The sequence below is a fragment of the Salmo trutta genome, chromosome 5, assembly GCF_901001165.1.
Source record: "Salmo trutta chromosome 5, fSalTru1.1, whole genome shotgun sequence".
Taxonomy (NCBI): domain Eukaryota; kingdom Metazoa; phylum Chordata; class Actinopteri; order Salmoniformes; family Salmonidae; genus Salmo; species Salmo trutta.
In genome coordinates, this window is record NC_042961.1 from 52,279,918 (window position 1) to 52,307,319 (window position 27,402).

At 43.1% G+C, this 27,402-nt stretch overlaps 1 protein-coding gene across 1 annotated transcript; it reads right to left on the reverse strand.

The window, feature by feature from the left end:
- Positions 1-1,781: 1,781 nt before the first annotated feature.
- Positions 1,782-27,146, reverse strand: rin1b (Ras and Rab interactor 1b). The gene is made up of 13 exons (XM_029754180.1): positions 27,111-27,146; positions 17,448-17,579; positions 17,047-17,161; positions 15,088-15,160; positions 14,800-14,891; positions 13,742-13,950; positions 13,087-13,404; positions 11,316-11,659; positions 10,795-11,024; positions 8,976-9,287; positions 8,628-8,759; positions 5,349-5,524; positions 1,782-3,536 (listed from the first exon to the last, which is right to left on the reverse strand). Exons 2-13 carry the CDS (start codon positions 17,577-17,579, stop codon positions 3,213-3,215), a joined length of 2,457 nt encoding a protein of 818 aa, XP_029610040.1. The 5' UTR covers positions 27,111-27,146; the 3' UTR covers positions 1,782-3,212.
- Positions 27,147-27,402: the final 256 nt, after the last annotated feature.

Sequence of the window (27,402 nt, forward strand, 5' to 3'; positions counted from 1 at the left end):
ATGCCTCCCTGATGCTTAAGAACCAGTCATTGCCAGTCAGATGAAACATACAGTATCTGTTATAAGTCTGTTGTAAGAAAATAGAATAGCTTTTTCATATTTGTCACTGTCAACTTTCCAAGTTGTTTCTTAATGTAAAGTTAACATATTGTATTGCATACAATACAACAATTATACAGTACAATACACTTGTAAGGTTTCATATTTTTACCATTTGAATTCTCACTGTGTCTAATGGAATCATTTTGAAGTAGCCATTGTTTCAAATGCATATGCAAATAAATATAACTAACGTTAGCCTAAATGCCAAATTGAATAAAGTGAATGTTATTGTTTTTGATGACTGAATAGCAGTGGTGTAAAGTACTTAAGTAAAAATACTTTAAAGTACTACTTCAGTAGTTTTTTTGGGTATCTGTACTTTACTTTACTATTTATATGTTTGACTACTTTTTCTTTCTCTCCACTACATTCCTAAAGAGAATAATGTACTTTTTACTCCATACATTTTTCCTGAAACACAGAAGTACTCGTTACATTTTGAATACTTAGCAAGACAAGAAAATTGTCAAATTCACACACAAGAGAACATCCCTGGTCATCCCTTCTACCTCTGATCTGGCAGATTTTCTAAACACAAATGCTTAGTTTGTAAATTATGTTTGTAAATTATGTCTGAAAAAACAAGAATATCGTGCCGTCTGGTTTGCTTAATATAAGGAATGTGAAGTGATTTATACTTTTACTTTTGATACTTAAGTATAATTTGGCAATTACATTTCCTTTTGATACTTAAGTATATTTAAAACCAGATACTTTTACTCAAGTAGTATTTTACTGGATGACTCATTTTTACTTGAGCCATGTTCTATTAATAATGTATCTTTACTTTTACTCAAGTATGAAAATTGGGTACTTTTTCCACCACTGGACAATATCTTTGTGTCTTCAAAGAATGTTTTGTATCACGTATTTTCTGTCATAAATCATTTATGTAAACACATTTGGAAAAAAAATACATATTTGTTCATTCTGACAGTGGAGAGAATATGATTATTCAAAAGGTTTTGTGACAGTTGTGCTTTGATGTGCTGGGAAGGGTTGGGGTCAATTCCATTTAATTTCTTTCAATTCAGAAGATTCCTTGAAATTCCTATTCAAGAATAGCAAAACAACGTACACTGAGTATACAAAACATTAAGAACACCGGCTCTTTCCATAGACTGACCAGATGAATCCAGGTGAAAGCTGCGGTCCCGTATGGCTCAGTTGGTAGAGCGTGGCGCTAGTAAAGCCAGGCTTGTGGGTTTTGAATTCCATGGACCGTAAGTCACTCTGGATAAGAGCATCTGCTAAATGACTAAGAGGTCAAATTAAGCTATAATCCCTTATCGATGTCACTTGTTAAACCCCCTTCAAATCAGTGTAGATGAAGGGGAGGAGACAGGCTAAAGAAGGATTTTTAAGCCTGGAGACAATTGAGACATGGATTGTGTATGTGTGACATTCATTTTTACATTTTTACATTTACATTCAGAGGGTGAATGGGCAAGACAAACTATTGAAGTATCTTTGAACGGGGTATGGTAGTAGGTACTGGGAGGAAGGTGCAACTCAATATTAGGAAGGTGTTCCTTCTGTTTTGTTCACTCAGTGTATAAGAAAAGTCATTTGCTGCCTCCCAGTGGTGACTTGTAATATTGCCTTAGCAATATGCTGGAAGTTCATCATGATATTAATACGTATTGTAGGCGGCAAACACTGATAAACAAAGAACATCATGTAGTAGCACTATGAGCAGATAATGCAATTTTATTGCGATTTTGTATTACTGGACAAAATACAGAAATGTGTTATACAGCCAATGAAATAGTGAATGCCATTATGTTGCCTTTTTCAACACAGTCAACACATGCATCACATACGAAACCACCAAAATCTTTACATTCAATTAAAAGAGCATGCAATAGTCCTCAAGGTGTCCTTGTTCGTCTTTCAATGAACCCTCCTCCAGTAAAAGCTTTCATAAAGGTAAGTATTTCGCTTTCCTTTTTAGAAATCTGTGATTCATATTCAATATAACTCTTCCACGTTTTTTTTTTTTTTAAAACAATTCATTATTGTAATAATACATTATTATAAGTGTTAACATCAAGTTGAACAGTCAGTTGGCAAAGATGATCTGCAGCAGGAGTTGTCGCCATGGCCACTTAGGTGACTTTACATTCAACTAATCACCATGAGGCATAACATGGTCCCAGTTTTATTGGCCATTGTCACGTAGATTGTCTTTTCTCTCAGAAGCTACTTTTGTCATGGAATATTAAAGCAGTTCAATGGAAACAGTAGTAGAAAGTAAAACTGAAAAAAGCAATTATTTTGACAAATGTGTCCCTTTTTATCATAAAGAGACATTCAGTTGGCAAAAATCTTAAAACAAGGAAATAGTGTGCCTTTGAACAAAATTCCTCAAACCGGTTTTCTATTTGTAAAGTTAAAAATGGTTTCCCCCCAATCCTGTCAACAGTAAATGACTACAGATGGTAGAGCCAACATCAACAGTACCTCAGACACACAATCCAAAATGGCTTCCTGGAGTTTGCCTGTATTGGCTCTTATTCACTCCTTCTTTATCTGTAACACTGTAAATAAGTCAAAAGAACCAGGTCCATCTTACGTTAAAGCAAAGATTGTCCTCGGAGCTGCACACATTCCTATGTGTATGACTTTACTTTCTTAACTTTGGTATTGAGGTTCGGTCTTACAAAAAATATTTCTGTCACTCTTACATTACAGTAGCAAGGACATACCGGTAGCTAGTGTTTTAGGCCACCCCCCCAACCCTTAACAACAGGGTTCTGAACATAGAAATATAATTTATAGAATTCATTCTAATTCTATGGTTCCAACCAAGGAGCAGCAGATTGACAGAAGTGAATAATAGACAACCAACCTGCCCTTCCTCTAAGGCTGAGTCTCAAGTGACACCCTATTTACCAGAGCCCATACAGTGCAGTGCACTACTTTTAAACCTCCACAATGGAATAGGGTGCCAATTGAGACTTGCCCCTTAGTCTTTAGTGAGAGCTGTAGTTATGACAACACGTCCAAGACACGACACAGCTTTTTTAATCAATCAACCAATCGAAAAACGCTGAGATCCGAGAAGAATTCTTCCACCTCCTCTTCCTCCCTCCATCGCCCTCCCTGCTTCACTCCTCACACACGGACTCCCCCAGGTCCACAGCTCCCCCTCTGGTCAGGCGCCGCATCTTGCTGAAGTCGTGGTCCGTGCGAAGGTAGGAGAGAGAGGGGCCTCCCTCACTGTGGCTGGCCAGGTCCTGAGGCTGTGTCTGGGGGGGAAGGGTCCTCATCTCCCCCCCGGACCTCCAGTAGAGGGTGTAGTCCTGGGGTTCGGAGACGCCGAAGGTGGAGGCACAGAGCTGGGCTAGGGCCTCGCTGCTCTCCCCGGCTCTCCACTGCAGCGTCCGCACAGCGCTGCGCTCGCCGTCCTGGAACAGTACCCGAACACACCTCTGCACAGAGAGAAACACATACAAGCAAAGATACGCACGCAGGCAGAAAGACACACACACACACACACACACACACACACACACTCAAAATGAGTTACAAAATGTATCATCTTTTTAACTCACATAAACAGCCTTTATAACATAACCGTCAGAAGACTCACAAAGATTAGAGAGCTTCAAAATAATATACAGTCTTCCATTCATTTAAACCAAACTAACTCAATACTGTAAACAGTACATAATACACCAGGACGTCACCCGGGATACAAGTCAGTATTCGATGTCTGAGGATGTTGGGAGATGAGGTGGAAACCAGCCACTAGGGGCAACAGTGAGCACTGTTACCGCCAGGTTTCGCTTGTGGACAGGGGTGGCGGATGGGCGTAAGCATCTGCCTCTGATTCCAAAGGTTGCATGCTCGAATCCAGCGATAGAAAGTTCAGAGTTAATGTCTAATTTGAACCCTAACGTTAATGCCGAAACTTAACCTTAAACACTTTGAAATGTGAGGTTTGGAACAACTTTGAAATTTGACATTTGAGAAACATGTCTAATTCTGACTTGAGACTGAGCGCTTGTAGTATACAGAGCCTCAATTGGCTACTGTTTGTTACATACTGTAGGCGATACACCATAAATGCACATTCCTCAATATAAATCAATACCAATCAGTCTCAAAATATCCTACAATGAATACAGTCTTCACTATGTATCCAACAGTCTTCATGCATTGCCTTAATATTCAAACAAATCCAACACTTTTACTTTTCTACTTTAAACACACACTTTAAAACACACGTACACAGCTCCATTAAAACACACTGTCCCTTCACCCACCCTAACAAAATGAATCCATACACTTACACAGAAATAGCCTGCATCAAAGTACAATAATATACATCTATACTACATGTAAATACAGTGTGTCATAACCAGTGGAAACGTTGGGTCTATACTATATTACATAATAGGAGAAGCACCTACAGCACAACCTGCCTCCATATAACACAACCTGGCCATTCCCCAACACCCTTTATAAACACACTGACATACCGGACACAGCCAAATCAGCAAGTTCCCCATGAACCACATCATTCAACAACATTAAACAGCTGCAACTTACAGAGTCACTGAGCTCCTCACCGTCCGTGTGCATATTGTGTTTGCTCTCCTCTCTTCAGTGGGTTGCTGCTGCTCAGTAAATTTCATGCTATCTGACCGCCCACTTCTTCATAACACTTAGCTAGCTCACTGATCTCCCTCAGTGGCGGTACAGCAAATCTGTTGGCGGGTGTGTGGTGTGTATGTGTTTTAGCTAGCTGCTATTTCAAGAGAGTGAGTAGCCCACGTGACTGACTAGCTAACTACAGTGTTTGTACCTTTTCATCTAGTGAATGGTCATCATTTGGGGACGGATGAAATACTAGGACAAAGGAGGGTGGTTTAGCAAGCTGCTATTTGAAGAGAGTCAGTATTCCTCACGTCACTAACCAGCTATCCACCATACTATGTTAGCTGGTGAATGGCGGCCATGATTCTGGCGAATAACAAGCACAAGGAGGGTGCGTCTGTCTGGAGTACTAGATGGGCGGGGTTTGCTCTTTTGGGACTATTCCTTTGGCATCTCAATCCAGTGCAGCTGAAGTATTTGAAAGAAAACAAATGCTATTTAAATCCAGGTCTGGTGTCGAATGGCTTCTCGGAATAGGGTGAAGCTGCCCCTAGACACTGATCTTGGGTCAGTTTGGCAGTTTCCCCACTAATGGTTATGGTTACCCAGGGGAAAATGTTACCCAGGAGCTAGTGTTTCACCTGGTTCTGTTGTCTCTCACGGTTGCTCTTGGCTTCCAGGCTGCGTCTGCGGCCCCACTCCCTCAGCCCGTCCAGGGCCTCGCGGGTCAGACCTCCTGGGGGGACCTGGTCCCCCTTCGCTTCAGGGCTCTGGATCAGACAGAGGCTGGCATAGACACTGGTCAGGTAATAGCCACCTGGGAGAGTGGGTGGGGGCACAGCTAAATGTCAATACAGTGACTGTGAATGGCATCTAAATATCCATCAAGACCACAGTTATGTTGTCTTCATTATCCGCAATGTTATTTTAGAGGTAGAGTGTATAAAGGAAAAGGGTGTAGTTCGTAGTGGTGCCCTCTCCTTTGGGGTGGAGAGGTTAAACCAGCTACCACATAACGTACTGAGAACCATGTTTCTTACAGCTTGGTGAGAGTGTGGTTGTCCTAGGGTTATTTTGCATACAACCTTCCCACAACGTTCTGGGAATGTTGCAGGTTAGTTGCTTGGCTTTGGAACATCCGCAGCACATGTAGCCCTTTACACTCGTACCCGAATACGGGTTGAAAACGGCAGATTTGAGGACTGATAAGCGCCTAAATTGGAACGTTGTGGGTGTACAATAACACGCTATACATGGGTTTTGGGTTTTGACTGACAGACGTTTTGAAATTGAGCTCCACGCGACAAGTTATCCCCATCCCTTCCGCTTATTGGGCAACTTTTACACATTCTCTGTTGTCTGAGTGAGGGAAATGCTGCAAATTGAGAGGACTATGTATTTTCAAAGATGAGACGTTGAGGACTATAATAAATACCAGATGTCATACAAGCAAGCCAAACACCTGTGAGTCCAAATGTGCACTTCTAGTTTCCAAATCATAAAAGTCATGTCATATACAGTGTCAATGTTTATGATGAATACGTTTGATGTAGTTACAAGATGACGTGGCGTCAGACCCTGGGTTGTTCTGAACAGAATGAGTCTACGACTGTTTATTATGACTCCGTTTTGCCGCATGACTCCTTTCTGTGCGCACCAAAATGACGATCCGTTTCTCTGAATGGCCTTGTGAAAGCCTTAGGCTGCCATTACACAACGTTGTGTGACCCCAGCCTAACACTTTAAAATCATATTTTATAGCTTAGGTAGTCATGTTGGCAATAGAACAAGCTTTGAAATCATGCCCAGCTGACCCAGACCGTTTTTGTATTGAGCAAACAACAACAGTAATTGTGCGATGGCAGGGATGTAGGGCTGTGTTCCAAAGAAAACAACTAAACGTGTGATTGCTCTAGTTCCTCAACGGCACAGCTTGGAGAGCTCAAAATAGCATCTTGTAGTTGAAGACTCTTCTTTGAGTCATAAAAGTGCATTGAAATTGCTTAGGAACTGTGCACACTTTGGGAGAGGTGTGTGGCCACTTTGAGACGCCAGTTACTCCTCTCACTCAAACCCATGTCATGTTTTTGTCTTATGTTGCGCTAACCCCACATTTTCCAGGAATAGTCTTCTCATTTTACTGAATGTATCCATAGGATTTTCCGATTTCGTTGTTAACAAATGCAGCAAAAAGTACAGTAAATGTAAAATACACATAAAATCAACAGTGTTGTGTCAGGTGAACTGTGTACTCACCTTTGGTCTAATTATTTTCCCATTATCTCCAAACTGTTCCCTTTCAATGGCGACCGTGGTTATGCATATGCTTTCATATTTCTTCTGTAAGAAACATTTCAATTTAGCCCTATCCATATAGGCCAATTCCCACGAGTGTAAAGGGTTCGGGAGAGGCGAAGGTCGAGTCATGCGTCCTCCGAAACCCGTCAAACCATGCTGCTTCTTAACACCCGCCCGCTTAACCCGGAAGCCAGCCGCACCAATGTGTCAGAGGAAACACAGTTCAATTGACGACGAGGTCAGCCTGCAGGCGCCCGGCCCGCCACAAGGAGTCGCTAAAGCGCGATGAGCCAAGTAAAGCCCCCCCGGCCAAATCCTCCCCTAACCCGGACAAGGCTGGGCCAATTGTGCGCCGCCCTATGGGACTCCCATTCACGGCCGGTTGTGATACAGCCTGGGAACGAACCCAGGTCTGTAGTGTCGCCTCAAGCACTGTGATGCAGTACCTTAGACCGCTGCGCCAATCGGGAGGCTACATTTGACATTTTAGTCATTTGGCAGACGCTCTAATCCAGAGCAATTTAGAGGAGTAATTAGGGTTAACAGAACTTTTCCTAAAAGATAAAACATGGTTACATTTAATTTCCATTTTGGTAATATTCTAGGAACATTCTCCAACTGGTTTGATGTTGGGAGTTCTTCAGCGTAACGTTTCCTACAGGTTTCCTCATGGTTCTATTTAATGTCATATTCTCAAATTGTTCCGAAAACGTAAAAAAAATGTTTACATAAAAACTAGAAGAAAACTTTAGTAACGTTCAGAGGAACATTCTAAGAATGTTATTTAAAAACATACATTCCGTTCTCAGCGTCAACAAAACTCTCTATCCTCCATCTTAAGTGTGTTCAGGTGTGTTGGCTGCGCCCACTAATTGGCCGCACCTGATCCTAAAGATGTTCTCCAGTGATTTTTTTACTTTTACTGTTGAAAGGCAATATCCCAAGTATAAATACAGTAAAGTACACACTCTAAAAAATATGTTTTGAGCAAAATAGTTTTTTTTTTTTTAGATACAACTACAAACTTCAAGGAGTAAGGCAGTCAAGGAGTTGGTCTGATGTCATCGGCCCCTTGCTTGAGGAACAATAGAGGAGAAAAAGTCAACACAAGGGGAAAGCCCCCCCCCCCCCCCACTTGTGCTATGTCCTGCCTTTTGTTAAGTAAATTAGCTTTGTGTGCATAAAAACATGGCATGCTAGCTCCATCCTAGTAGCGTAGTGGACTAATTCCATGGATCAAGAACAGAATATTATAGATTTGAATCTCACGGACGCCGTGTCACAATAAAAATAAACGTGTTTTCATGATTAATGCCTAAGGAAATGCATTTCCATGTGTCCTATCTGTGCTTGGAGTTCAAAACAGTTAACTCCAAATAAGCTAGCAGTGTTATTAAAATTCTTATTAAAACATTCAGTGAAAGTGTTGAGGAAGTTATTAAAAAAACTCAAAATAATCTATAATTTATGTTCAGTGTTAATAAAACCTCCCAGGAAACAAAAATGGCACCAAATTTCGCCATAATACTGTTTAGACTGGGAAGCATGCAGTAAGCTTTAAGGTGGAAGGGATGTAGGCTATAAGGGGTGTAGTTAGGGTGTAGTTAGGGTGTAGTGCGTACCCTCCCCAGTGAGCCAGGAGGGCTCTAGTAGTTCCATCATGTACTCCACCTCCAGTAGGATCTGAGGCGTGTTACACATCACTATCACATAGGACAGCGCTGGCAGGAAGTCCTCAGAGCTCACTTCCTGTCCTGGGAGCAGGAAGAGGATGGTACAAGACAGCTTTAACAGATTGATTGATTAATAACAGTTGATTGATTGATTGATTATGACAGTTGATAACTGCTTCCAGATTATAACAGGCAAATAAATGGTGTTCTTAAAATGTTTCTATTTATAATAGATAATCAATGGCTGTGGTTACTTTATTTGACGTTTCAGATTAGGCAAATTGAAGGCCGACTCACCACCGTCGTGGAGGGCCCCCATGGCCTTCTGGACCGACTTGCAGACCTGCAGCAGCAGCAGCACCTTGTCTATGGGTGAGTGGGTGCGCTGCATGAGGCCCAGCTTCTGCCTCACCCTCTCCACTCCGCGGGTGTCGGGCACGCCCACCAGCACTCCGAGGCGCTCCATCGCCCCCTCTTGGCAGGCCAGGAGACTAGAGGCCAGGTGCTGGGTGGAGCCGTCCTGTCTGTGGAGGGAGAGGAGGGCCTGGTCTAGCAGCACCCTCAGAGGTTTCAGCACACAGCCGAACATGGCCTTCTCCAGGGCTATGTCTGCATGGGGGAACACACACGTAGGTACGCACACACACACGGACACACATGCATGAGCATGCACACACACAAACAAACATGCATAAACACACACACACAGTAGTAGTTGAAGATTATAAGGAAACATATTGTATGAAAGATTTACTTTATTTCAGATTACAAACATTTATCTAAAATAACAACGTACCAGTTCTATACACCCATAACACACACAACACACACCCATAACACAACACACACACACACACACACAGACACACACACACACACACACACACACACACACACACACACACACACACACACACACACACACAACACCCACTCATACACACACTACACATACCACCCACTTGTTCAGTCAGGAAATGATGAATCATTACTGAGGGACAGGGGGAAGTGGAGGGTCACAGGATTCCCTGACTAGGCTGACATTGTCCAACACACATAAAGCTAATGTCAGATCTACATCAATACCCAGTTCTCGTCCTGCCTCGCTTTCTTCCTCCCATCCTTCCCTTCCTCCCACTCTCTCTCTCTCCCTCTCTCCCCTTCCATCCCTCTCTCTCCATATCTCTCTCCCCTTCATCCATCCCTCGCTCCCTTCCTCTCTCTCTCCCGCCATCTCTCTCTCCCCCTCCCTCCATCTCTCGCCCCCTCCCTCCCTCCCTCCAGCCTGAGAATCGTGCTGCTCTTCAAGTGCGCGTGGGACTGTGATATCTTTGAATGATAAACGACGAGGGAGAAAAAAATGAAAATGCCTCCACCGACGCAAATGTGAGTGTGTGTGTGTGTGTGCACGCGCGCCAATCAAAGCAACAGCAACTGAAACCAGCGGAGTCCACTCTACTCTCTCCAAAAGCCTCAGCACACACACACCAACCATCCCCCGTAGTCCCCCCCCCCGAAATAAGAAATATCAATGAATGAATGTCCTATATCTCCCATCCAGCAACGTACAGAGATATTTGGCAGGCTAAATGTGATAGATGTAGTTCTCTGGCTTGGCTAGCAAAGCTTTATAAATCCTAGAGACAATATGAACTCGTGGATGAAAAGCTACCCCCTACGCAGTGATAATACCTTTTCACTAAAAGCCTCTGGACAGTCTGAGTCTCATCTAAAGCTAGTCTGTTGTTTCCATAGATCCATGTCTCTCTCTATGGGTTTACTGTGTGTTATTATACATCCTGTCAAACCAATAGACAGTGGTGGTAATGCTTTCCCTAATTGACATGCTGATAATATCTAATCATATTTGTGTTATAGTCTTTAGTGAATATTATATGGGCTTGTTTTGCATTTAAATGTATTTGTAATGTCCTGTGTATAGTAACAATCTGTTTTGTGTGATTGATGCTGAACACCTGAAGTTACTGAAGATCCTGCCCCTTCTAATTCCTGCCTCTCCTCAGTATCTCTCCCATTCTTATGATATATTCCTCTCCCTCTTTCTTCCTCCTTCCTCCCTCCCTTCTTGCATCCTTAGAGGTGAGAATGGTGGTACCTTTCTCGTTGTCAGGCACCAGGGTCTCTAGGGGGGGCGACAGTTCTCCGCTGTCCAGCAGGAAGCTCTTGGCCTGGGACAGGAAGCACCGCAGCCCCTGGAGCACCGCCAAGGAGGACTTCGGCGAGGAAGACGATGATGATGATGAAGAGGCAGCCTGGGTCAAGACCCCTCTCAGCTCCTCTTTCTGCTTCTGGAGGAACTCCTGGACCAAGGAACCAAACGCAGACCTCCAGAGACAGAGAGTTTGGAGATTGAGGTTTTCCCACCAAAAACATGATGAATTTACATGACACTACACAATTCCACGGAAGCCATGTTAGCTCCCCATGGGCAATATCAACCAATAGCATTTCATTTAGGAATTTTAAACACTGCCACGTAAATGAATGTGTAGGATTAGAACAAGATTCCCCTCTCCCAAAATGGTCATGAACAGACAAATTGAATGTTCAAATGCACAAACATGGCATCAGGTTTTCCCAAAGTCTCTCTCTATATTTATAAGTGGTTTTGCTGACCTCCGTTCCCTGGATAGCTCCTCCACTAGCCTGGCGAGCCTCTTCTCTGGAGCAAAGAAACACACAAACGCCGCGCTCATCTTCTGCAGGCCTCCGTGACCCCCCCGCGAGCGCACCAGGGGCGGGCGGCGCTGAGGGTTGGGGTTTGGTTCTTTGAAGAACTGGTCCTCTGCTTCTGCTTCTGGGTCCTCTTCCTCCAGACTGCTGAAAGAGCTGCTGCTGTCCAGTTGGGCCAGAGAGGGGGCCGGGTGGCCCTCCAAGGCCAAGCACGCCTCCTCAATGCTGGGCTCCTCTGGAGCAGATGGTTCCTCCTCTACCTCCCCCACTGGAGGATCTGTTGGGGCCTGGGGAGAGACGGAGTCAAGGTCATATCTTTATACCATGCATCAGCTGGTCAGTGTGTTGACTGGATGTGTGCTTTCAGGAGAGAAAGAAAGGGAGTTAGGAAAAGAGAGATAAAATAAGACAGAGGATAGAGACATACACTACCGTTCAAAAGTTTGGGGTCACTAAGAAATGTCCTTGTTTTTGAAAGAACATTTTAAAAATGGCCTATTAAAATAACATCAAATTGATCAGAAATACAGTGTAGACATTGTTAGTGTTGTAAATTACTATTGTAGGCTATTCCATGCGAGAAATTGCCAAGAAACTGAAGATCTCGTACAACGCTGTGTTCCACTCCCTTCACAGAACAGAGCAAACTGGCTCTAACCAGAATAGAAAGAGGAGTGGGAGGCCCCGGTGCACAACTGAGCAAGAGGACAAGTACATTAGAGTGTCTAGTTTTAGAAACAGACGCCTCACAAGTCCTCAACTGGCAGCTTCATTAAATAGTACCCGCAAAACACCAGTCTCAACGTCAACAGTGAAGAGGCGACTCCGGGATGCTGGCTTTCTAGGCAGAGTTCCTCTGTCCAATGTCTGTGTTCTTTTGCCCATCAATCTTTTATTTGTATTGGCCAGTCTAAGATATGGCTTTTTCTTTGCAACTCTGCCTAGAAGACCAGCATTCCGGAGTCGCCTCTTCACTGTTGACATTGAGACTGGTGTTTTGCGGGTACTATTTAATGAAGCTGCCAGTTGAGGACTTGTGAGGCGTCTGTTTCTTAAACTAGACACTCTAATGTACTTGTCCTCTTGCTCAGTTGTGCACTGGGGCCTTCCACTCCTCTTTCTATTCTGGTTAGAGCCAGTTTGCGCTGTTCTGTGAAGGGAGTAGTACAGAGCGTTGTACGAGATCTTCAGTTTCTTGGCAATTACTCGCATGGAATAGCCTTCATTTCTCAGAACAAGAATAGACTGACGAGTTTCAGAAGAAAGGACTTTGTTTCTGGCTATTTTGAGCCTGTAATCGAACCCACAAATGCTGATGCTCCAGATACTCAACTAGTCTTAAGAAGGCCAGTTTAATTGCTTCTTGAAATCAGGGCAACAGTTTTCAGCTGTGCTAACAAAATTGCAAAAGGGTTTTCTAATGATCAATTAGCCTTTTAAATGATAAAGTTGGATTAGCTAACACAACGTGCCATTGGAACACAGGAGTGATGGTTGCTGATAATGGGCCTCTGTACGCCTATGTAGATATTCCATAAAAAAATCAGCAGTTTCCAGCCACAATAGTAATTTACAACATTAACAATGTCTACACTGTATTTCTGATCAATTTAATGTTATTTTAATGGAAATGTGCTTTTCTTTCAAAAACAAGGACATTTCTAAGTGACCCCAGACTTTTGAACGGTAGTGTATGTCATAAAGGGACCCTTACCGCTGGCGGTACAGGCACGAGATCCTCATCCTCGGCCGACATGGGGGACAGTGCAGGGGTTTTCCTCAGGACGCCAGCCCCAGGATGGACCTTCCTGTGCGGGTTGGGACTGGGCTGGAGGGGTGTGGGCTGGAGCCTCTCTTGGTCCTTGGGGTTCTCCGGTGGGGGCAAGGGGAATGACCCAGCTCCCCCTCCACCACCTCCACAACCAGACAGAGTCATGGAGCTCTCTGTAGAGACACGGACCCTCATGCTGCGTTTGAAGCGGTGGCGTTTGTGGGACGCCCCCGGGATCGACTGTTGCGGCTGCTGTTGCTGCTGGAGGGAGAAAGGAGGTAGAGGTAAGTAGTTGTCCCTATACTGACTGATTCAGGGTCAGATAGTTTTCACTCTCCCTAATGGTTATGGTTAGGAATTTTGGTAGGGAAAACTGATCCCAGATGTGGTTAAAGGTAGACTCTGCAAGGTGACATCTTTAAAAACTGGGATGACTTCCCACTTACAGCCATGTTGATGTTTATAAGTCTATACCTCCAGCTGAAGGGAGCCAAGTAAACTGAATCAGGGTAAGACATTATTTTTATTCCCCCAATGGTTATGGTGAGGAATTGGGGTGGGGTAATCTGTTCCTAGATCTGTGCTTAAGGGTGACTACCTCAAGCTGGAGAAAGAGAGGGTTAATGAAGCAGAGAGACTCCTGTCTGCCGCGGGACAGCAGGTAACACAGGTCCTGGGACAGACCCGCCTTGACCTGCATGGCACTGGTGGGCGGAGCCTTGGCGGTAATGGGTGAAGCCTTGATGGTGGGTGGAGCCTTTAGGTCCCCAGGTCCATTCTGGGTGTCAGAGAGTGAACTCCAGAACTCTGTTGGGTTGTGGGGAAAAGAAGGAGAAGAAAGACAATGTTTCCCAGTCCATATTCTGGTATGTAACATTTTCATACTGTAGTGTTCAGAGGATAAGTAATTGATTCACGCCATAAAGAGAATGATATTGAAGTGCTTTGAAGACCATTTCCTACTGTGCTAAACATTTAGTCCCAGTCCAGAAACAACCCCTAGACACATTATGTTCCTTTTTAAATCAAATCAAATTGTACTCGTACAACCTTACCGTGAAATGCTTACTTACAAGCCCTTAAACAACAATGCAGTTCAAGAAATAGAGTTAAGAAAATATTGACGAAATAAACTAAAGTAAAAAATAAAATAACAAAAACGAGGCTATACACAGGGGGTACCAGTACCGAGTCAATGCGAATTGGAGTGGGTCTAGGGTTTCCGGGATGATGGCGTTGATGTGAGCCATGACCAGCTTTTCAAAGAACTTCATGGCTACCCGACGTGATTGCTACGGGGTGGTAGTCATTTAGGCAGGTTACCTTCGCTTTCTTGTGGGTGAGACCCCATCCCACAGTCTAATGTAATGTTGATGTTGGATCTTAATTTGAGCCAGTTTGCTACAGCAGGAAAATAATCCTGAAGCAACAGGAAATGTGAATTATTATGTGGATTATAATTAATGGACATTTTCTGTAGGGGTTGATATATTTTCCTTAGGGAAAATCAATTCTGACATTTTAAAGCCTTTATTAAACCTTAAATACACAACAAGTTTGCATTTCCTGCTGTGCAAGAACATTCTCAGCAACAAAACAGTGATCAAATTAAGATCCTACATCTGTATGCTATAGATCCGTTGAATGAATCCCTACCTAATCCCATATGGGAGATGGCCTCCAGCTTCCTGTGGGTGGAGGCCTGAGCAATGGCTTCTGGGAGCTCCAGTGGAAAAGGCAGCACATCCCTGGAGACAACACACACATATTGAGGTTATTTATTATCAAATAACACAGTGTGTCGTAGTGGGCTGGAACAGCATGGGGGAGCTCTGTTTTGTAATGGGAGTGCCATTACAGCGTATTTACAGTCTGTGGACAAAATAGACCAAAGCAGTGGCAGTGTTATTGACAGGTAGATGGGGTAAAGGTAGTGATAATCACCTGCTGATGCAGTAGAAGGCCACCAATCGGCAGAGGTCTGGGAAGCTGAGGGCGGAGCTCTCCAAGGCGAAGGCTGGGGATAGGACAGAGAGTGTTTGACACCAATTACAGCTTTGTAACATTTGGCAGCACCCTTCACAGATCCGGCGCCAGGATAAAGTGAATACGGGGGCAGTTGAAATCGGTGAGGGGGCACAATTTTTGGGGGGTTCCTGCATTGGAATTATATTGAATTCTGCTTATCACGCTATACCATAATAAACATAAAGCTAAAATGCTGAGACTCCTAGACCAGTGAGTGCTTTTGAAGTGACAGGTTGGCGTGAAATCTGTAACCCATCTCCGCTGTGCTGTATCAGCACAATGGACAGTGAACTACACACTGAAGCGAGGCCTGTTAGGCAATGAATATAGGCTACAAGATAGATAGGATAATTAACCTATTTCAAACAGCCTATGTGAATGCATCCGAATACTAGTTCCTTACCACAGTGCAGTGCATTTGAAATGCTCCTTGCTGGAGGATGCCTAGCGAATCCTTTGGTACCATCAATAGCATTCTTCCAGTTAGAATACCCGCCTTGGGTGAAGGCCTTGCCTGCGTTAGCATTGGACCCAACACAGAACTTTCGACATGGAAACCAAAATGCCACATCTGCAGTAACCGAGAACTCCAGCCACTCTCTTCCTATGAACCAGTTGCTATTAAATGAACATTTTTGGTCAGAAAACCTGCGGCTAGGGTAGGATTCTAGGCTAACCTGGGCCAGCTCCTCTGTCCCAAGATAGTCAGGAACATTCGGGGAAGGGGTAGTGGGCTCTTCACGTGAAACAGCTGGTGCTCGGCAGCATCATCCCTGCTGGGTTTGGTGGCGGCGTTGGCGGTTTGATTGCCGATATCCATCGTGGCAGTGGCAGATGAACTGGTTAGAGCTCTGGGGTAACAACACAAATGCCTTTTACAGCTAGCTAAGAAGCTAACTTAACTCTGGAGTGGTGAGGCAGAGTTGAGTGAAGGAGCTTCAATTGTGAACTTAACCGGGTTCTTATAAATCCAAATAAAATATTACAGATGGAGGCGTATCTCATTTTCCACATAGCCTACCACAGATGAGCAGCGTTTTTATGAAAACCCAAAGGAGACATCCCTAACCACCCAGTTGCTTTCCATAGCCCTGAGACAGCACAGATACAGATTTTGCGCCAACCTGTCACTTGATCATTTGAACTTTTTTGCTATTTTTATTTAGGGGCATAAAACTAAAACTGAGGTGGCACAAGCTTCAATTGAGGGGGCTAAGTCCCCTTTTGTCCCCTCGTGGAGCCGGGCCTGATCTTTCATTGATTCACAGTGGATGTTGATCCCATGCAGTAAGTACTGTGTGTGACTGAAACTGTTCAAGTGTTTTATTGCTGGTTTAGAGCAGTGTTTCTCAACTCCAGTCCTCCAGTACCCCCAACAGAACACATTTTAATTTTAGCCCTGGACAAACACACCTGATTCAACTGGTCAATTATTCATCAATACCTCAATGAGTTGAATTAGCTGTTAGACCAGGGGCTACAGGTAGCCTAGTGGTTAGTCCAGGGGTGGCAGGTAGCCTAGTGGTTAGTCCAGGGGTGGCAGGTAGCCTAGTGGTTAGTCCAGGGGTGGCAGGTAGCCTAGTGGTTAGTCCAGGGGTGGCAGGTAGCCTAGGGGTTAGAGCGTTGGGCCAGTAACCTAAAGGTTGTTGAATCGAATCCCTGAGCTGACAAGGTAAAAATCTGTCGTTCTGCCCCTGAACAAGGAAGTAAACCCACTGTTCCCCGGTAGGGCGTCATCGTAAATAAGATTTTGTTCTTAACTGACTTGCCTAGTTCAACAACAATGTGTGCTATTGGGGATACTTGAGGAGTTGAGAGACTGTGATTCATTGTTCGTTTAGAATGTTGGTGTAGCCTACATGTATGTGTACTCACTGGAGTCTTCCTCACATATGAGACACTCCTTAATGGAGGATGCTGCTCGGTCTGCGGTCACTCTGACACACAACAACTTCCTCTGGCTGGAGCTGCATTTACGCACCAGGAATGTCTACACACAGGGGCCAGCCATAAACATTGACAAACATTGTTAAACAAGTACTTATAGAACTGTTCATTAAGAACTGTCAATAACAAGTAAGTAAGAGTATGCTAAGGTTGGGTTTTATTAGGGTTATTTGTGAACACTTGGGGTGAGGAACTGTACAGTAAGTTCCTGACTGTCTTGTATACTACTATATTGGAAAGCTATACTAAACAGATACAGTTCACCTGGCAGTCAGGTTTAGTTAATTGATTAATTGATGGAATGATCTGATTGGCTTTCCCCTCCTCACCCCGACAGGTTCTCTGAGCAGGATATAGAGGGCGGAGTCAGCATTGATGGACAGCTGCAGCCAGACGGGGTGTGTGTGGAGTAGTCGGTCCAACACACTGAAACTCCGCTGGGACCCTAGATCCCCCTGCATCTAGACAGAACACAGGAAGGGGTCAATGTATAACACACAGACACAGACACACAATCTCTCTTGTCTCTCTTGTTTTTCCCCCTCTCTCTTCCTCTCTCTCAGAACTGCAGGCTGGATGTCACAGTGGTGACATTGTGTGGGCTGCCGGAGAGCGTTGCGAGCATAGCAGCAGATGGTTGCCTTGGTTACAGAGGCCTACACATCCTACCAGGCATTCCCACTCAGTAAGAACACCCCCCTCTCCCAACACGAGGTGATACACACCACACACACACACACACACACACACACCAGGAGTGCAGGGAAACTACTGGCAAGGTGAAGTCTTCTTTTTTATTTCTAGAAAGTATCATGACTTTCTCTCTTGCATAATAAACAAACAAAGTGTATTTATACCTAGTGTTTGATTGGTAATTCCTCTCCACTGGTTAACAACAATACAACACCCTCCTCCCTCGTATCAGACAGTCAGGTGAGCTGCAATTCTGAACAGGAATGAGTCTTTTGTTATTGTTTTCTTTGATGACTTGATGAAGATAACATTAGTCAGAATAGGAGTCAGCCAAGTAGGAGAAATCACTAGAGATCCTGGTTTGAGTCCAGACTCACGACCGGGAGACTCATGGGGTGGCGCATAATTGGCCTAGCGTCATCTGGGTTGGGGGGGGGGGTTGGCCGGAAGGGATGTTCCTGTCCCATCGAGCACTAGTGACTCCTGTGGCGGGCCGGAAGCAATGCATGCTGACACGGTCGCCAGGTGTACGGTGTTTCCTCCGACATATTGGTGCGGCTGGCTTCTGGGTTAAGCGGGCATTGTGTCAAGAAGCAGTGAAGCTTGGCTGGGTCGTGTTTCGGAGGACGCATGGCTCTCGATCTTCGCCTCTCCCGAGTCCATAAGGGAGTTGCAGCGATGGGACAAGACTGTAACTACCAATTGGATACCACGAAATTGGGGAGAAAAAGTCAAATGTATTTCACTTTATCATCATAACCTATCTTTGTTCATTTCTACCAACCTAATCACCTGCCTGAGGTCAGCCATCTCTAGAGCCAGGAGTTTCTCCCAACCACAATACCAGACTAGGAAAAACTCATAAACCTACTCGATTCCCTGGTCTTTATAAACTGATTTAACATGGTAATAGAAAACACACGTGACACACATATCCTGTGCTCTCTATAACTAACATAAACAACCTCCCACCTCCAGTGAGTGTGCAGGGCAGTGTAGGGGTCACCCATACTTACTTCCAGGTCTCCCTTACATAAAACACAACACAGCCCACACACACACACACACACACACACACACACACACACACACACACACACACACACACACACACACACACACACACACACACACACACACACACACACACACACACACACAGACTTATGTAATTCCCAGAGAGGGAGAAAGAGACTGAGAGAGCAAGATAGAGACGGAGAGAAAAAGTCATCCACAAAGTAATGGTTGTGATGGTAGCTGTGATTATGGTAGATAAGAAATTCAGAAAAATAGGCAAAAAATAATTACAAAAACAAGCAAAAGATTAGCAAAAACAAATTTCTCCAAAGAAATTAAAATGTTAAAATGTACTCAATCCAACAATCCGGATTCACCCTAATGGCATAAGAAACAGGCGACGGGTAGGGTACTTGGGGTAACCTCAAGATGTCACCAAATTATTCCCCCAACACTTTCCCTGGCTGCCACTGCTCTTGCTCAACAAAAAAATGTCCTCTGTGTCATCACAACTTTTGGAGATATTTCAACAAAATGATTTTGTGGTAAGTTGATCAAGTTTTTTGACATTTTGAAAAAGTTGTAGATGCATTCCAATGACGATAGATCTATAATTAAAACAAATATATATGCAAGTAGGAACGCCTTACATTTGGAGTAAAGTAGTAATATGTTGGATGAGTGTGTTGGGGGCAACTCCCTCACCCCCGGGGATAGTTACCCCTTTATGGTTATGAATGTGTTTCTACCTGTCAGTTAGTGCTAGTTTATGCTAACTTGCTAGCTAGCAACTTCACTAGCAATAAATGCTAGTCAGCTAGCTAGTTACTATAAGCGGCTAGGAGTGCTAGCTAGCAACCTTACTACCAGCTTATCTGAGGTAAAATACATTAAAAAAGATAACATAACAATGTCACTGATAGCTTTAGAGTTAATGTTACTTTATAGCCTTTTAGTTATTTACCCCAGTACTTTAAAAAAACACAACCTTTTCTAAAAACAAGATTTCATACAATACCTACAAAACTGTTAACTGTAGCCATTTATTTCCCTTTATAGTTTATACGCCTCAGCATGAACTTCATCCACAGATACCCACTTTTTTCCCCAAACGTTGCTTTTTTGTGTCAGAAATTAGACATTGTTCCTGGGGGGGCTAGTTACCCCCTAGTACCCTATTGTCAGGACAAAATACAGCCTACCCCATAGAGTTGTCCTACACTCTTCCCATCAAAGCTTACAGAAAAATGGCAAACCCATGTACAAATACTTTGAGACTCCATTGGAAAAACCATTGCCTCAACAAGCAGCATACCACCCTGCATCCCACTGCTGGCTTGCTTCTAAAGCTACGCAGGGTTGGTCCTGGATGGGAGACCAGATGCTGCTGGAAGTGTTGTTGGAGTGCCAGTAGGAGGCCCACTTTCCTCTGGTCTAAAAAAATATCCTAATTCCCCAGGGCAGTCATTGGGGACATTGCCCTGTGTAGGGTGCTGTCTTTCAGATGGGATGTTAAATGGTGTCCTGACTCTCTGAGGTCACTAAAGATCCCATGGCACTTATCATAAGAGTAGGGGTGTTGACCCTGGTGTCCTGGCTAAATTCCCAATTTGGCCCTCATACCATCACAGTCACCTAATCATTCCCAGCTTACAATTGTCTCATTTCTCTCCCCTGTAACTATTCCCCAGGTTGTTGCTATAAATAAGAATGTGTTCTCAGTCAATTTACCTGGTAAAACATAACCAAAATGACAGAACCTGCAGGGAAACGGGGTAAGCTCTTCTGAAGGAACTGCGAATATATGAGCGGAGCTCTGAAAAGTGGCAACATGACAAACACAAGGGGTGTGTTCAGGTCAATTAAATGTTTGCTAAGTTGCGTGACGGTCTGTACTGAACTACACGTTTCCCCCAAATGTTCTTGAACAGACGTTGAGGTACGTTAGAGAGAAAGAGGCCAAGCAAGAGGTTTTACGCCGCCCAATATCTGTCCATGAAAATAAGCCCACGAAGTGAGGAATTTTTGTATGAAGGTCAATGAGTGTCGAACTGGGTTTACAAAAAAATGAATTTCTAATTGGCTATGTGAGGCTCATTGGATCTAATATATGTAATAGAAGTAGCGTATTGGTTAGGTTGCTACAAATCCACTGATATAAGTGGACAACTTTATAAATGAGTTGTGCCTGTTGTCATAGAGATAGAGGACTCATTATGGATATAATCCTTCGTTGCCCGTGTGGCGCAGCAGTCTAAGGCACTGCATCTCAGTGCTAGAGGCATCACTACAAACACACTGGTTCGAATCCAGGCTGTATCACAACCCATAGGGTGGCGCACAATTGGCCCAGCGTCGTCCAGGTTTGGCCGGAGTAGGCCGTCATTGTAAATAAGAATTTGTTCTTAACTGATTTGCTTAGTTAAATAAAGGTTACGTTTTTTTTTTTAAAAGCATTGACATTGCCATGGACGGCTTCCACCAGTTTAAAGTAGTCAACTGGGTGGGGATTCTTATGAGTTGGGAGCAATCAACCAATAATGTTTAGGCATTTCCATTGAAAAGGACCCACGAGCACCAACATGTGAAGTTCATAGGAACATAACAAATTGGGTGTCAAATGAAAGCTAAGAGTCTATATTTTAGGGAAATTAAGGCATTGATACATAGAAAAATCCATATGAATTAAGTGAAGCCTTTGATTTCTGGATAAACAGATGGAAAAGTGGTCTTAGAAAACATCTACCAGAAAAAGTACCAGAAATACATCAAAACACAATCATGTTGATGTAAAGACCCCCGCCAACTAATATCAACACATATTTAGTTTGGGAGAAATTGTTTACCTTCTGTAAGTTTAAGAAATATTGCCTTGTGCCTTGGGTTTGCAAAGGGAGGGTATATTACAGGAAACTTTCTAAGTTTACCAGTAAACTACCAGAATGTTGCCATCTTTCATGGATATTGAGTACTTCAGATTAACACAGGTGTCTGTAATTATCTCTGGCCCTCTGTGTGGCCTTATCACATGTAAAATATATCAAATAATTGAATAAGATGATAAAAAAATATATACAGTACCTGTCAAATGTTTTGACACACCTACTCGTTCAAGGGTTTTTCTTAATGTTTTACTATTTTCTACATTGTAGAATAGTGAAGACAACAAAACTATGAAATAACACATATGAAATCATGTAGTAGCCAGAAAAGTGTTAAACAAATCAAAATATATTTTAAATTTCAGATTCTTCAAAGTAGCCACCGTTTGCCTTTATGACAGTTTTGCACACTCTTGGCATTCTCTCAACCAGCTTCATGAGGTAGTCACCTGGAATGCATTTCAATTAACAGGTGTGCCTTGTTAAAAGTTAATTTGTGGAATTTATTTCCTTTTAAATGTGTATGAACCAATCAGTTGTGTTGTGACAAGGTAGGGAGGGGTGCTATATAGAAGATTTGGTAAAAGACCAAATCCATATTATGGCAAGAACAGCTCAAATACGCAAAGAGAAATGACAGTACATCCTTACTTTAAGACATGAAGGTCAGTCAATCCAGAAAATTTCACCAACTTGGAAAGTTTCTTCAAGTGCAGTTGCAAAAACCATCAAGCGCTATGATGAAACTGGCTCTCATGAGGACCGCCACAGGAAAGGAAGATCCAGAGTTACCTATGCTGCAGAGGATAAGTTCATTAGAGTTACCAGCCTCAGAAATGAACAGGTACATCTCAACATCAACTGTTCAGAGGAGACTGCGTGAATCAGGCCTTCATAGTTGAATTGTGCAAAGAAACCACTACTAAGGGACACCAATAAGAAGAAGACTTGCTTGGGCCAAGAAACACAAGGAATGGACATTAGACTGGTGGAAATCTGTCCTTTGGTCTGATGAGTCCAAATTTGAGATGTTTGGTTCCAACCCCTGTGTCTTTGTGAGAAGCAAAGTAGGTGAATGGACGATCTCCGCAAGTGTGGTTCCCACCGTGAAGCATGGAGAAGGTGTGATGACACTGTCAGTGATTTATTTAGAATTCAAGGCACACTTAACCAGCATGGCTACCACAGCATTCTTCAGTGATACGCCGTCCCATCTGGTTTGCGCTTAGTGGGACTATCATTTGTTTGTCAACAGGGCAATGACCCAAAAGTCAGGTTTGTAGGCCTCATTGCTCGCACACGCTTTTTCAGTTCTGCCCACAAATTTCCTATAGGATTGAGGTCAGGGCTTTGTGATGGCTACTCCAATACCTTGACTTTGTTGTTCTTAAGCCATTTTGCCACAACATTGGAAGTATGCTTGGGGCCATTGTCCATTTGGAAGACCCATTTGTGACCAAGATTTAACTTCCTGACTGATGTCTTGAGATGTTGCTTCAATATATCCACATACTTTTCTTTCCTCATGATGTCATCTATTTTGTGAACTGCACCAGTCCCTCCTGCAGCAAAGCACCCGCACAACATGATGCTGCCCCCCCCGTGCTTCATGGTTGGGATGGTGTTCTTCAGCTTGCAAGCCTCCCCCTTTTTCCTCCAAACATAACAATGGTCATTACGGCCAAACAGTTCTATTTTTGTTACATCAGACCAGAGGACATTTCTCCAAAAAGTACGATCTTTGTCCCCATGTGCAGTTGCAAACCGTAGTCTGGCTTTTTTATGACGGTTTTGGAGCAGTGGCTTCTTCCTTGCTGAGCGGCCTTTCAGGTTATGTCGATATAGGACTCGTTTTACTGTGGATATAGATACTTTTGTACCTGTTTCCTCCAGCATCTTCACAAGGTCCTTTGCTGTTGTTCTGGGATTGATTTGCACTTTTTGCACCAAAGTACGCTCATCTCTAGGAGACAGAACGCGTCTCCTTCCTGAGCGGTATAAACACCATTGTCCCATGGTGTTTATACTTGCGTACTATTGTTTGTACAGATGATGATGGTACCTTCAGGCGTTTGGAAATTGCTCCCAAGGATGAACCAGACTTGTGGAGGTCTACAATTTCTTTTCTGAGGTCTTGACTGATTTCTTTTGATTTTCCCATGATGGCAAGCAAAGAGGCACTGAGTTTGAAGGTAGGCCTTGAAATACATCCACAGGTACATCTCCAATTGACTCAAATTATGTCAATTAGCCTATCAGAAGCTTCTAAAGCCATGATATCATTTTCTGGAATTTTCCAAGCTATTTAAAGGCACAGTCAACTTAGTGTATGTAAACTTTTGACCCACTGGAATTGTGATACAGGGAATTATAAGTGAAATAATCTGTCTGTAAACAATTGTTGGAAAAATTACTTGTGTCATGCCCAAAGTAGATGTCCTAACCGACTTGCCAAAACTATAGTTTGTTAACAAGAAATTTGTGGAATGGTTGAAAAACGAGTTTTAATAACTCCAACCTAAGTGTATGTAAACTTCTGACTTCAACTGTATAAAAAATGAATACCTTATATGAATACATTTTTTAAAAGTTATTCAAGTATAACATTACCAACGTTATGATAAATTGCCATAGATTTTATGTTAATTACCCAAATGACTGAAGATTACAGTAACCTTGGTAAATCACAGATCGCTTCGCAAACCTACCTGTGCCTTATAATTCCCACATATCTTTAAGATATTTTCTATTTTTTTTCCCTCATGAGGAGGATAATGAAAGTTCACAGAAGTAACAAGTAATTGTAGATATGTGATTATACTGATATCAATTTTGTTTATGTATTATTAAGTGATTAAAACCAAATTGGTAATGACATTATCAAAACTTCAGTAACGGAATTACTTCAACTGAATTGGTTACAATGGGAAATCATATTTTTTTACAAACCACAGTCAACTGCTACTGTCCTCCAGTGTTAATTTTGGCACTCTTTTTTAGATTTAGTGTAGTCTTAGTCATTTTGACTAAAATATCATTAGGTCTTAGTCACATTTTTGTCATTTGAATAATGGTTTAGTCAAGTTATTGTCAAAATGATAAAAACAGTGGGCCATTTTGGTCAACTAAATGCTCTTTCTTTTTAGTCACATCACATTTGCATTGCCTCATGAACCTACAGTGCACTCGGAAGTATTCAGACCCCTGGATTTTTCCCACATTTTGTTACATTACAGACTTAGCAAATGTATAAAATAAAAAAAAACGGAAATATCACATTTACATAAATATTAAAACCCTTTACTCAGTACTTTGTTGAAGCACCTTTGGAAGCGTTGAGTCTTCTAGGGTATGACGATACTGTATTTGGGGAGTTTCTCCCATTCTTCTCTGCAGATCCTCTCAAGCTCTGTCAGGTTGGATGGGGACCATCGCTGCACAGCTATTTTCAGGTCTCTCCAGAGATATTCCATTGGGTTCAAGTCCGGGCTCTGGCTGGGCCACTCGAGGACATTGAGACTTATCCCGAAGCCACTCCTGCATTGTCTTGGCTGTGTGCTTAGGGTCGTTGTCCTGTTGGAAGGTGAACCTTCGCCCCAGTCTGAGGTCCTGAGCATTCTGGAGCAGGTTTTCATCAAGGATCTCTATGCACTTTGCTCCATTCATCTTTCCCTCCATCCTGACTAGTCTCCTAGTCCCTGCTACTGAAAAACATCCCCACAGCATGATGCTGCCACCACCATGCTTCACCGTAGGGATGGTGCCAGGTTTCCTCCTGACGTGACGCTTGGCATTCAAGCCAAAGAATCTTGTTTATCATCGTCTGAGAGTCCTTTAAGTGCCTTTTGGCAAACTCAAAGCGGGCTGTCATGTGCCTTTTACTGAGGAGTGGCTTCCGTCTGGCCACACTACCATAAAGGCCTGATTGGTGGAGTGCTGCAGAGATGGTTGTCCTTCTGAAAGGTTCTCCCATCTCCACAGAGGAACTCTGGAGCTCTGTCAGAGTAACCACCTCTCTGACCAAGGCCCTTTTCCCCGATTGCTGAGTGTGGCCGGGTGGCCAGCTCTAGGAAGAGTCTCGGTGGTTCCAAACTTCTTCCATTTAAGAATGATGGAGGCCCCTGTGTTCTTAGGACCTTCAATGCTGCAGAAATTAATGTCCAATCAATTTAATTTACAACAGGTGGACTCCAATCAAGTTGTAGAAACATCTCACGGATGATCAATGGAAACAGGATGCACCTGAGCTCAATTTCGAGTCTCATAGCAAAAGGTATGAAGACTTATGTAAATAAGGTATTTCAGTTTTTTATACATATGCAAAAATATCTAAAAACCTGTTTTCGCTTTGTGATTATGGGGTTTTGTGTGTAGATTGATGAGGCTTTTTAATTGTATTTAATCTATTTTAGAATAAGGCTGTAACATAACAAAATGTGGAAAAAGTCAAGGGGTCTGAATACTTTCTGAACGCACTGTATAGTAAACATAAATCACTGACTTCCATGTGCACAAACATACATAGCCTTGTCCTTCCAACATATTTTTCTGCATAATGTTCTATTCTCTTCCCAACAGCGGACATATGCCAAATATAGAATATATAAGCATTATTTGGCCATGTAAATTCCTAATTCAGCCTACATAGATACTGCACTTTACACACAAAACAAACAGGCCCACTCAAGCGCAGCGAGCACGAGAGAGAGAGAGAGAGAGAGAGAGAGAGAGTACCACAATCAACAGATGGTGTCGCAAAGTAGTATGGGGATGCACCTCCGTCACTCGGTCGCGTCAATGCCTTTGTGAACAGCGTTCCACAGACGCCGCAGCCACATTGGTGTCCAAAAGTAGAACGGGAACTAATGACTGTTTCGCACAGTGAGTGCTGTAGTCGAGTCACTAAACCTAGAGTCCAAATCGAGTCCCAATGGTTAGGTCACAAGTCGAGTCACGAGTCCCTATGGCTGAAATCCAAGTCCCAGTGCTCAAGTCTGAGTCACTGGGTCCACATTAACAAATAAAAAAGAGATTGTGGTACTACAAGTCAGATATAGTGTAGTGACAAGGGGAATGTAGTCAACAAATGGTTTGATATGCCCTTTCCTTTCTTTCTGTGACACCAAATGTTTGCATATAGACTACTGTTAATGTTACCAGGGCCATGTTCTGTTGCAGAACAAAAATATATTGAATAGAGCCGACGTTATTCAACATATCAGAGGCACGTTGGTTCTTCATAGCATATTTATATCTGAACGCTGCCCAGATTGTTAGCTATAGCTAGCTAATTTTTTATTTTACTAGGCAAGTCAGTTAAGAACAAATTCTTATTTTCAATGACGGCCTAGGAACAGTGGGTTAACTGCCTTGTTCAGGGGCAGAATGACAGATTTGTACCTTGTCAGCTCGGGGATTCGATCTTCCGGTTACTAGTCCAACGCTCTAACCACTAGGCTACCTGCCGCCTAATGAGGTAACATGACTGGTGAACAAGGTGTAGCCTAAACAAATATTTAACGTTCCTGTCCGCAAGTAGCCACGTTTTAGCGAGAGTAAAACATAGCTACATCGTTGTTTTACTATTAAACTCAATGCTGCTATTGTTTTTAATTTCGTAAAGCAACTTGTGTTTCTTTACCAGGCAAAGGCTAGAAGGCTGGTTGGTGACTATCTACGGGGAAGCAAGAGT

What these genes read in the sequence shown, in the direction of transcription:
- rin1b (XM_029754180.1), bottom strand. Translation starts at nt 17,579, where the DNA reads ATGCAGGGGGATCTAGGGTCCCAGCGGAGTTTCAGTGTGTTGGACCGA. An exon ending in GCCTTCTACTGCATCAGCAG is followed by an intron (nt 14,892 to 15,087) that starts GTGATTATCACT and finishes TGTTGTCTCCAG; the next exon opens with GGATGTGCTGCCTTTTCCAC. An exon ending in GGTGCCTGACAACGAGAAAG is followed by an intron (nt 9,288 to 10,794) that starts GTACCACCATTC and finishes TCCCCCATGCAG; the next exon opens with ACATAGCCCTGGAGAAGGCC.